Source organism: Austrofundulus limnaeus, unplaced genomic scaffold (genome assembly GCF_001266775.1).
Source record: "Austrofundulus limnaeus strain Quisiro unplaced genomic scaffold, Austrofundulus_limnaeus-1.0 Scaffold234, whole genome shotgun sequence".
Taxonomy (NCBI): Eukaryota; Metazoa; Chordata; class Actinopteri; order Cyprinodontiformes; family Rivulidae; genus Austrofundulus; species Austrofundulus limnaeus.
In genome coordinates this window covers 770,868-783,398 of record NW_013952636.1, presented here as the reverse complement: position 1 = coordinate 783,398, position 12,531 = coordinate 770,868, and the positions used below count along the sequence as shown (strand labels likewise).

Below are 12,531 nucleotides of genomic sequence, written 5' to 3'. Positions count from 1 at the left end.
TTACATTTTAAAGTAAAGAAGTAAAAGGTTATTTTTTAGCTTTGAAATGTAATGAAATAAAAGTGAAAGTAGCTTTTTAAAAAAATAATTGGTGAAATTACAAATCCTCAAAAAAACTACTCAAGTACTGTAACGTACTTAGTTATCATAAACCTCTGCTCAGGAGATTAGAAAGAATATTATAGACAAGCATGTTAAAGGCAAAGGTTATAAGACCATCTCCAAGCAGCAGCAGCTTGATGTTCCTGTGACAACAGTTGCACATATTATTCAGAAATTTAAGATCCATGGGACTGTAGCCAGCCTCCCTGGATGTGTCCGCAGGAGGAAAACTGATGACAAATCAAAGAGACGGATAATATGAATGTAACAAAAGAGCCCAGAAAAACTTATAAACAGATTAAAGGGAACATGAGTGTCGGATCGCACCATTCATCGTCATTTGAGCCAAAGTGGACTTAATGGGAGACGACCAAGGAGGACACCAAATCATAAAAAAGCCCGAGTGGAATTTGTCAAACTACATGTTGACAAGCCACAAAGCGTCTGGGACAATGTCCTCTGGACAGATGAGACAAAAATGGAACATTTGGGCAAGACACATCAGCTCTGTGTTCACAGAGGGAAAACTGTCCCTATGTGAACCATGGCGGAGGCTCTGTTATGTTCCGGAGCTGCTTTGCTGCACAGGGGGTCTTGAATCTGTGCAGGGTTCAATGGAATCTCAAGACTATCAAGGATTCTATAGAGAAATGTGCTGCCCGGTGTCAGAAAGCTTCCTGTGGTTTTTTTTTTTCATTAACCGAGGAGCATCAACAGTTTTGTCCACATGTGTATCAGGCTTGCCTTTTCTCTGACTGTCCCACAGCTCAGCCACTTCCTGTTTTATTTAGGTAATTATTGTTCCCCGCTTTCTAACTTAAGAAGTTTTAGCTCAATGTCTGTAAAATAGACTTAAGCTCACTCTTTTTGTGTTAGTCAAGAATAGTTAGTGTGGTGGCCATCTTGGATCAGCTTGTTTCCAATAATTAAGATGTTTTGCTAACATGACATGCAAGCAAACACTATTACCTTTTGCCTTTGTGAGCCATGTTACATATTACAAAATAACAAAAAAAATTAAATTACTGGTTTAAAAACAAGACCCTTGTTGACTACCTGCACGATAAAGAAAAAATATACCTTAGAATAGCAATTATTTTATTAGGCTCACACACCAAAACAAATAAATAAATCTAATGAATAAATACATAGAGATAAACTGTGTCAACAAGTTTCACAGTGTACTCGTTGCTAAAAAAAAAATAATCCATGAGAACATCTTTGAGCACATTCACCTGTAATACTCAGAACTGAAAATCCTTTAAAAACAGACGACGTGCTGCAAAAAAGAATACTCTCCAGAGGAGGAGGCATTAGTCATAAAAACAGCTTGTGCAGAGAGTCGGATTGGTTCAAATGAGTAGCAGACATGTTCTCAGATAAAAGACTGACAAATAACGCAAAAATAGTTCAAAGAAAGAGACGAGATAAGAGTCCAGCAGCAGCAGAGTTGTGAGGCTGGACGTACAGTTCCTGGAATTAAACATTAAAGTTAGCATTTACCTCACAGTCCCAGTGAAGTGAAGTGAAGTGAAGTGAAGTGAAGTGAAGTGAAGTGAAGTGAAGTGAAGTGCGCTGTGGCAAAGAGAGCTTTAAACAAGAGGACAGACTTTTAAACAGGTCACCCAAGAACAGTGTAGTGGATTTGGAAAAAGAGGATTTTCTTTGCAGCCCTGTGCAAAACATGAAGATAGTTAGAAACGTGTCAATCTGCCAAATGGCTGCTGTGTGACGAGCCTGCAGAGAAACTGAGGTCTGCGCGTTATTTCACTGAGTTTCACTCACATGTTGGAAAGTTAGAAAACAGAAGCTCCAAAAGCAGAAAGATCAAACGTTCTGACATCAACTTTAGGCTGAAGTACTACAGTATGTTGCAAAAGTATTCATCAGTCTTTGTAATCTCTCTACTTTGCAGCAATTTGGATTATTTTATTTTTATTTTTTTATAATTTGATTAAATAAATTGAATCTATCAATGACCTTAAAATTAGAGTTTTGTTCTATCTGACCGCAGAACCATTGAAGAAACAGCTTTAAACAGAACAGGAACAGGGGTGGAGCCAGAGGGCTGGCCAGGGTGGCGCCTCATTAGCCACGCCAGGAGCCACCTGCAAATGATTGACAAGTGGTGTTGGGGTTTGCATGTGGCATTTCAAAGGTTGGCATTTAATTAGAAAGCTTTTTTTTGCTAGCTTAGGTAGCTTTCAGAATGTCATGGGGGTTGCTCTTGGCCACCACCACACCAAGTTTCTGCTCAGTGTTTCTAAAAATGGTTGAGTTGTAACCATTTGAAATTCACTTTGGAAGCCATCTTGGATTTTTTAAAATTGAAATTACATTTTACTACTACCGTATTTTTCAGACTATAAGCYGCAACATTTTCCTGAACTTTGAACCATGCGGCTTATAGTCTGGTGCGGCTTATACATGGATTTTTTTCTTCAGCCACCAGGGGRCTCTTATGCTCCATTTGCTTCAACCACTCGCTTCAAAAAAAGAAAGGAAAAAAAGAAAAAAAGAAAAAAGCGATCGCTTCCAGAGCTGACTGTTGACCAGGAAGCAATGATTTAAAGATGGTCAATGGCCAAAAACTCATAAAAGGGGATAAAACAGACATTTTTCACGGTGGAATCTGACTGATAAAAACTTTGGAACTTAATCCAGGACCAGTTTGTGGATAAACGTCGAGTGAAGAGCCGCTGACTTTTTTTTCCTCATTGCACTCCCCGGGGAAGGAATCCCATGCAGTGACGTCTGCTGGAGCGGGAGGGCTATCCCACCACAGCTTCAGAGCCAGCATTACCCCGGGAGGACAACAGATACCGCTGTGTGACGCAGCTTTTCTCAGCTTGTTTAACTCCGACACTGAACAGATACCGCTGTGTGACGCAGCTTTTCTCAGCTTGTTTAACTCCGACACTGAAGAGGAGGACTTCGATGTTTTCAGTATGCTGGAGGAAGATGAATGAGACGTTTTGTTGGGCCAGAAACTGTTAAAGAAAACTACCAAAATAAGGTCAATTGAATGAACCGTATTCCTCCGAACTTTAATTCCTAAAGGTTTGATTTTTATATTTTGATGTTGAATTTACTTTTTTGATGGCAAATTTGGGTGTACTGTTTTTTTTATGTTGGGGGTGCGGCTTATAGTCCGGTGCGGCTTATATGTTAATGTTCGCAGATTTTTTTTTAAAATGGCGGGTGCGGCTTATAGTCCGGTGCGGCTTATAGTCCAAAAAATACGGTAAGCTAATTTTCAGCTGTGTGTGTTTAAAAATGGCTTAATTATAGCCCTGCGGTTAATTAGCATTAGCATTAGCAGTTATCTTAGTTGGGACTAACAGGATGTCTTTTTGGATCATTCTATTATCCTACACAAAACTAAAAATAATCTATTAAACTGTGGAGGCCATCATGAATTTTCAAATCCAGAGCATTTTAATTAATTTCTATGAGTCCCCCTAAAAATCACTTGCGCCACCCCATGCAAAAATGTCTAGCTCCGTCCCTGAACAAGAGAGTTTTAATGGCAAATAACTAAACAAAGATCCCACTTGACTACAGCAAGACACAAATTAATCAGGACATCATAAAACTGAATTCAACGACGTACCAGGTTCACTGAAAAACTGAAATTCCACCCTGAACATTAGAATTTAGTCAAACTAAGTCTAAAATCTCGTTTCACAATGGTGCCACTTTGAGGAGCAGTTGCCACACTGAAGAAAACACAAAGTGCAAACATAAAGCCATCAGACAACCCGGAGTTATCCTGAGTGACTGCAGAGCTGACACAGAGGATGGTGGATTCTCTCTGCGGCGGCCCTCAGCCTCCTCCACTTCCTTCCAGTCCACTGGTGTTTGATTTGTTTTCTCTTCTGTCAGAGCATGGCGCCTTAAATGGTTTCTGGCCTCAGGCGGCCAGGAAGCAAGGGGCTGTCCACAAACTGTCCCGCGGTTCATCACACATCCTGTAGAATCTGTGACCAGGTGCGTTGTGGAGACAGAGAGCTGGAACTGATTCGTCTAATAAGGCAGTAAGTTTGATTGTTTAATTGGGAACTCCCTTAAATCATTATGAGTGTTTCTCACTGTGTTGAAGTCTCCAGTTCAGTAAGAATGATGTCGGATCTCGTTTTGTCGCAGTAATTAGGTCCATCAAACAAAGGGTGGTTTCAGCACTTTTTTTCTGACAGACTCAGCGGTGTTTAAAAATAATTTCACGAGTCAGCATCTGTTTGCACCAGCGTGAAGGTGATAAATAATAAAACCATGATAAACAGGCAGACAACGGACTCCAGCTGTTCAGAGGGCAACAATGACACGGGTTCATCTTCTCACCCACGCTTTAATGGGGGCTAACATCCACCAAAGGTAATATTTAGACATGCACGGGTACACGTCCAAACTCCAAACACGGTTCACCTTGAAACAAAAGTTGGACACCTAAAGGAAACCAGAAAATTAAACCTTTGGAGTTCTTTTTTTGTTCTCCATGTTCAGTGGAGTTGGAAGACTATAAATATTAGCCGGCATCTGCAAGAACTTCAGAACAACTTGACCGGTTATTACTGGACGGTTGTGTTATAGGTTTAAAATCTTAGAGTTTATGCTTAATGTTTTATCAGAATGTCACATCAGGTCAATAATGCTCCAGGCTCCTGTTTGTGGAAGATCTTTGCGCTCGCCTTAACCTTCATCCTGTTGAGCAGCGCATGCTCTGAAGCTTCGGTGCACCGCAAAAAAGGTGAGAAGCACTTTTTTTTCTGCACAATTACCATTTAAAAGCGTGTAAACCCTGCTGAAGGGTTGTTGTTTTTTCACGAGCAGTTATACCAACCGGCTGACCGAGAACTTTTTTGTCCTCCGTACGCCGACTCTGCACGGCTCTCCTGTGGGGTTGTTTCAACAGATCAGTGTGTTCCTATTGATCTCTTTCTCAAGGTGACAGTCCCCACGAGGACGGCCTCCTACGCACTCAGGTGCGAGGGGTGAACTCACTGCGGAAGATAGACTTGACCCTGAAAAGGAAGAAGCGTGTACAGAAAATGGATGGATGGATGGATGGATGTGTCTGACCTCTCCCAGTGAAGCTTTTGCCTTTCAACAAGAAGACAAACATTTATAGTAAAGTTTGGATGTCCTGAAAAAGTACATTTTTTTTTACCCAACAGGGTCAAAAATGTGATCCAATAACAGTTAACTACAGTTTTGTATTTTGCAAGTGCAATGCAAACAAATCTAGCCCTATGTGAAAAGACAAATTAGCTGGAAGTTGGCTAAAGGCTCTCATGTTCTAAAGACATACGAGAACAGATGAGAAACATCTGGAAAACATTACAAAGTCATTTCTAACTTTGTAAACTAAGAGTCATGATCAAAAAAAAAAAAAGCGTGGAACAGTGGTGACCTGTCACGTGAGCAGCTGAACAAAGTTACTCCAAGAGCAACTATGACCAGTGGCGGATGTAGGATTTTTCTGAATAAGGGGCCATCACGGGGCCACAATATTCATAGAGGGGCCAAGTATTTGTTCACCATCGTTGCACACAAATCCCTTGTTTTGGTAAGGTGTATACTTTCGCACATGTTCAAATACTTGGAAAGTAATGTAGTTTAAAAAAAAGCTTTCAGTAAATTCTCCTCACCAGTTTTACTTTCATTTTTACTGTAAGTAAATTAAATACTCTCAAACACAGCATGTGAGAAAATCCAGTCATTGTTTGTCAGTTGATTGTTCAAACTTTTTTTAGAAAAGATGACTTCTCTAAGCTTGATTCAAGTTGGACTTTACTATTTGTCCCATTAGCGCTACTAGTGTTTGGACGAGGAACTGCATCCATCATTATCACTCTCGGGCAAAGGACAGATGAGTGACAGGACAGGGGCACTTCAGGGGGGCAGGACCTTTGGAAAAAATATCAAACGGACTCAAAACAAAAGTTGAAGCGTTTTGAACCCACAACATAAAACTTACACTGCATCTCAGAAAAGCAGCATCAGACCAACAGTCAAACATGGTGGTGGCAGTGTAATGGTCTGGAGCTACTTTGTTGCTTCAGGAGCCGTGAACCTGATAGAGCAGTGGTTTTCAAACTTTCAGCTTCTGGCCCACAAAATAGCAGTTGCAGGCATTTGTGAGCCCAGATATTACTTGTTTATGTGTACAAACTTTGCTAATAACTCTGTTAAACATGGGAATAATAGCAATATAAACAAACTTAATAATTACAATATTAATTTTATTTATTTATGATTATTATTATTTTTAAATGCAATAGTCATGGCGAAAACATCCCATTCTTTTGCATTTAAATTAATGTCTAGAAATCATCTTGGGACCGTCCCTTGATGTTTTGTGACCCACAAAAGGGTCCCGACCACAACTTTGGGAACCACTGTGATAAAGCAAATATGAACAGGGAGGGGCGGGTTCGTTAGTGGGAAGTTCAGCTCTTTTCAGCTCCCAAACAGCTCTTAACTTATCTGCAGACTCGTATTTTAGCTTAACTTGGCAAATATGAATGTTTTGTGTCTATAAACCCTTTTACATTTACTGTTTTTATGAGAAGCCTTTACAATTGCCTAATTTTGTGTATGTGTTCTGTTAAAAAAGCAGACATTCGTACTTTTATTTAATATTTGAATCAAACTTATAACTTTTATTTCACGGATCTAGTGTGATTCTGTTCCCCTCTCTGTTTTCATATAATAGTTTGATCTTAAATCAGGGGTGGGCAAGTCTGGTCCTCATGTTTTATTTGTTTCTCTGCTACAACACAACTGATTCAGTGACTGGATTACCTTTTGCAATTTCTGCAGAAGCTGATTAATCATTCAAATCAGGTGTGTGGAACAGAGAAACACGAGAAGCATGCAGGATAACAGCCCTCGAGCACCTTTTGCTCTCCCATATCCTACATCCATGCATGTGATTGGTCACAGGGCCAGAGAAAGAAAAATAATTGGGGAGCCAGCTCACTGATGGGAGTCGGCTCTTCTGATTCACTACGAAGTACGGACTCTTCGAGCCGACGCTTTAGAGCGCGACTCATCACGTTTTTGTGTGCAAAGTTCACACTGTGAGCGAAGCAGAGTTCAGCTGATGTGCTCACTGAATCTGTGCCTATCTGACTGAAATACATTCATTTACAGGGGCGGTTCTAGGGGTGGGCCACAGAGGCATTGGCCCCAGCTGAAATCTGATTGGCCCCCTGAAGTGCCCCCTTTCTTTCATTCATCTGTCCTTTACCTGGGAGCGATGTTGGCGGATGCAGTTCCATGTCCAAACACTGGAGGCGCTGATGAGTTGAAAGGTCCAGCATGAACTAAGCTTAGGGAAGTCTTCTTCTTTTCTTAAGCAAATCTGAACAATCCTGCAAAAAGTCTTTCAACTGACAAACGATGGCTGGATTTTCTCACATGTGTGATTGCGAGTACCATATTTATTCATGTATAATACGATCTCATGTATAATACGACCCCCCCCCCCCAGCTTAAAAATCATAAATTCCATTTTACACATAGTCCACCAAGATGCGCCAACACAAAAGTCAGAGACTTCATAAGATTTGGACCATCTTCAAGGGGAAAAGCAGATTACTTACTAATCGCGAGTGCCCCCTCTGGTGGGGAAACTTTTTTCAGGGATACAAACTTTTTCAGAACACCGGTAGACGGCAGCCATTACAGACAAACATGTGTTTGTTGTTGTTCGAGGAGCGGCTCGGTCACACACTAATGTCTTTAGTTCGTTATCATTACTAAGGAGCAGGACTGCTTTTTTTCCCCTTTTTTCACATCATGTCACCTGCCTGGATCTGTTATTATCTCACTCTGAAGCACGGAGGAGTGTCACAGGTGAGCTCGCTTCAGCTGCTTTTTATGTCATGGTCTCATTTCCAGACTCAGGCATTTTACGAATGAAGCCGAAATTTCTGTTAAAATAAATAAGTAAAAATATTTATCCAAGTATAATACTACCCCCCAACTTTATGGATGATTTTATGGATTAAATTTTATGTATTATACTTGAATAAATACAGTATTTTATTTTTGTACAGTAAAAATGCGTGTGAAATTGCTAAGGAGAATTTACTTTGCAAGCTTTTTTAAACTACATACAAGTGTTTGAACATGTGTGTTGATGGTGAACAAATATTGTGGCCCCTTACTCAGAAAAATCCTAACTCTGCCACTGGTAATTTATGCCTCAGTTTATCTATTTGCTACATGTTGGATTCATGGTAATGTTTGTTTATTGATTTAACTTTGGAAAAAAAAGAAATAAAAAGTCCACCCAAAAATGTCCCAACCCTCCTGCAGGACTTCCACGATCCCATCGTCTGCTTTAATTGATGGAACCACAAAATCTGTTCTCGGCTAGAAAGTCCTGAAAGAGACGGGTTATCAGTTTGTGAGTTTCAGCTGAGCCATGTGAATGACTCATGGGTGGTCATCACACACTTCATTGTGGTTGTTTTTCTGTAAGGTGAATACTTTTCACGGCCCTCTGTGTAACTCTGGTGCTTCTTATTTCCTCAGGAATCTGTTCCTACAAGGACAAATACTTCAAACCAGGAGATTCTTTCCGGAGAGGCTGTGACAAGTGCTTCTGTCATGAGTTTGGTTTCTACTGCTACTCGTGAGTTGATTATTGCCCCTCTGGGCCAGTGTTCATTAATTTGATAAAAGTCTTTTTTTTTCTTTGAGGCTGACTCATTCTTCTCTTCCCTGCAGGCCGATGAAACCGACCTCATGGCCCAAGAAGTGTCGCCGGGTCCGGACAGAGTGTGGATATAAGGTCATTTATAAGGAAAGCCCACTGGTGGAGTGCCGTGCCTACAGCTGGATCAGATGATTTCGTGGGTGGAGTTATCGAAATGCTTTTAATAGTCATCACACAGGAAAGGAAATAACTTTGATCATGTGGAGGACTAAGCAAGACGGGTCGAGTTATTTTTGTGATGCATAAGTTCTACATGAAAACAGCAGAAATGAGCGTATCAGCTGCTGTCGTGTTGATTTGTGGTGTTTTGGTCACTCAAAATGTAAATATCATTAGAGCCTGAAATTTGCACCCTGAACGCTAACAGTGGGTATTAAACGTGTAAATACTTTACGTGCATTTATGGTGCACATCTAAACCTTTATTTACACATGCATCTAGCCCCAGACTGGAAACTGCAGAGGTCAAAGCACCGTTTTAACTGCAGTATACGGTAGTAAACGGTCAATAACTGTATGTTATAGTTCCTGTATACGATATTTGTACTAGTTTCTATTCCAGGGCTATTCAGCTAAATCACTCCGGGGGCCACAGTTACTGCAGGCCATCAGCTCAGGGGCCGAACATCCAGCAATTAAAGTCATTATGTAAATAAACCAAGTATTACAAAGATCTGTTACTTTTGAATTTGGTCATTTTGCTGCATTTAATCATGGATACAACATACAGAAACCTATGCAATAATAGTAGTGATAATTAAACAAAAATAAAAAAATAAAATAAAAAAGAACACATTCTGCCTCCTATTTGACACAAATATTATTTTGACATCTTTGATTTGTCAATATATTAAACCAATTTCATTTTCACTTTTGTAGTTTTATCTTCACCTGCTTGTAGTTTTAACTGTCTTGGATGGTCAGAATTTTTTTTACCAGCTTCTAGCCAAGATTCAGAGGTTTCTGTAGAAACCACACATCTATGTCTAAGTGAAAGAACTTATAATAATTAAAACCGGAGGTTTGAACTTAAGAGACGAATAAACCAAATGGCGGGCCGAACTTTGGTCACTCGTGGGCTGGATGTGGCTCGCGGGCCGCCAGTTGAATAGCCCTGTTCTATTCATATTTCTCTGCCGAAGGAAAAAAAAAAGCTTTGAAGTGTTGGCATTAGCATACCTGTTTTGTTTTGGATATAATTTAGATTTAAACACTAATCTTCCCTGTGTTATTTAAAATAAACAGTGTTTAATGTGAGCTGCTGAAACGGCATATGGAGCTTTCCTAAAACGTCTGTTTGATCAGAAGTTTTCTTTAACAAAAGCATTAAATAAAATATATTAAGTTGATTTTTTCCTCTTTTTGCAAAACAGAAAATCTTGGTTTACATCAAAAACTGGATGATCTTATGCACAGTTTTAGGGATTTCAAAAAACGACATGAATAGTATTTCATTTCGTAAAACAAACAAAACTATTCAATATTTCATGTTGTTCATAAAACAAACTTTTCATTTTATTTTTAATCTCTCTCTGAAATAATTAACTTGGAGTTTTATTATGATTTTGTGCCATTAAAAAATGTATAATTTTTTGCTGTCTTTTTGCCGGTCAGTGTAGTTTCTCATAACTCTGCCTGCAGATATTTTGCTGCAAGAATATTGTAAATAATATGATGCATTTTCTCAAATGACTTGTCACTATGCAAAAAAAAAAAAAGAGTTTATTATCCATTGAATCAGACATTGTTCTTGACAAGCTGTTTGTTTTGCCATGAAGGAAAATAAAAGACTACATGTACATGGCTCTGTGTTGGCTGTGCAGAGTCCGCTCTGTCATTAACATATAAAAGATTTCATATTGAGAGGCTCAGGATCATTTGCCTATAAAACACAGAAAAAGGAGCTGCAAGAAAAAAATTAATGAAAGCATAAAGTGCTTATGGGGCTCCAGCAGAGACGATTCTATTTCTGATAAAAGCATCATGACATTTCGCAGGAGTTCCCTGAGTATAAAAATAGATTTAAAAAAAAATCCCCCGAAATCAGCCACAACTTGCAGCTGAAAGCCTCTGACTGAGGACTGCAGGGCTTTTGGAAGGTTAACAGGAGGTCAACCATGGGTGTCGGAGGCACCGTGCAGCGGTTGCCCTCCTCTCCATGTGGTAATCCAACATGTGCAGAAGAAAATCCGAGAATCCAGAGGCCTCCTCCAACAGGAAGTTGTATTTCTCAACTAGAACATCATAAAGGCTCCAGAGCCTCAGCGAACTGACGCGACGGAGATCACCTGCACAACGAAACACACCGTTTTATTTCACAACTAATATTCAAACATTTTCAGGCAGAAGTACAGAAAACTGCAGACTTACCTCTGCGGTTGAAGTACTCTGCAGAGTATTTCCCCGACAAGGAAACGGCTGGTGGAATTTTACCAAGCAGCTCAATGATCTGAGAGATGTGGTCTGAGATAAATGCAAACATTATTATTGTTTTTATTTATTTTGTAATCTACTTCTTATTTTAGTCATTCATATTTTATATTTCTTAATTTTCCCCCTGTCGCGGCAAAGATAGTCAGAAACACGGCGAAAAGGGCGCTTAAAAGACAAGTCTTGCGAGTATGATTATAAAGTCATTTATTGATGGGCAGACATGGAACAGAAGACAATCACGAAGTCTGTAAGATGTGGGCCCGGCTGTCATAGGCCGGGCAAGCAATGTTATACTGTCAGTTATCGCCATACGATAATGAACAACMAATCATAACTGTCTCATCCTGATACGTGAAAGTGGGTCAACCGGATGATGACGTCCGGAAGGATATCACAAGATATGAACAAGTGTTCATATCTGCAGGAACAGGAACAGGAACAGTGGACAGTGTCCAGGTGATACATAATCAGTATTCCACAACACCCCCCCAAAGAAATACAATGAATCTCTTTAGTTCTTTCAAAACAATCTCACTTAGACTCACGTGAGCCAGAGCTAGTGTCAAGCTGGCACTGCTGGCATGGCAGGCTGTTTGTCAACCAGATGTGGGCCAGGTCTGGCACTGGTTTTAACAATGGCATGCTACATCAAAGGGCCATCATTCTGGGCAGTATCTGGACCAAGTGCTGTGTGCATTGTGTGGCCAGAACTGGGCCAGACATCTTGTGCTATCTGGGATTTTTCTTTCTCTGCTACTTTTAGTTTTTAGATATTGCTTTGCCATTTTTAACACGTACCTACTGTTTTATGTACGTATGTACATTCCTGGACATTTATGGTTTGATTTCTTTGTATGTATGGATCACTTGGGTTGTTACCGACATCTGGAGAAAATTTCATATCATTAGTGCCTCTAGTAATATATTTACTGAGAAAAATGGTGGCGTGTTCAATACTTATTTTTCCTGCTGTATGTATGTGTGTGCATATGTATGTAGGTATGTAATTATGTGTGTATGTGCGTACGTATGTGCGTATGGTATATATGTACATAAGTATGCATGTGCGTACATATGTATGTATGTGCGTACATATGTATGTACATATATGTATGTACGTATGTATGTATGTATGTGTGTATGTATGTATGTGCGTACGTATGTATGTGCGTATGTATGTATATGTGTATGTACGTACGTATGTATGTACGTACGTACGTATGTATGTGCGTATGTATGTATATGTGTATGTACGTACGTATGTATGTA

The 12,531-nt window shown here is 39.8% G+C and overlaps 1 protein-coding gene and 1 long non-coding RNA gene across 5 annotated transcripts in view; one reads left to right on the top strand and one right to left on the bottom strand.

Annotated features, from left to right (window-relative positions):
• Window positions 1-3,413: 3,413 nt before the first annotated feature.
• On the top strand, window positions 3,414-9,410 carry LOC106525580 (uncharacterized). Its single transcript, XR_001311134.1, has 3 exons — window positions 3,414-4,139; window positions 8,647-8,746; window positions 8,842-9,410. It is a non-coding gene; the product is annotated as an uncharacterized LOC106525580 (long non-coding RNA).
• A 1,123-nt stretch (window positions 9,411-10,533) lies between these two features.
• The window catches only part of si:ch211-220i18.4 (SRSF protein kinase 3), an 11,564-nt gene continuing 9,566 nt past the window's right edge, over window positions 10,534-12,531 (bottom strand). For all 4 annotated transcript variants that reach the window (XM_014019872.1, XM_014019869.1, XM_014019870.1 and 1 more), the window contains 2 exons: window positions 11,200-11,292; window positions 10,534-11,117 (listed from right to left, as the gene is read on the bottom strand). In XM_014019872.1, the coding sequence (XP_013875326.1) occupies window positions 10,930-11,117; window positions 11,200-11,292 (281 nt within the window). In that variant the 3' untranslated portion in view covers window positions 10,534-10,929. The remainder of the gene's footprint in view (window positions 11,118-11,199; window positions 11,293-12,531) is intronic.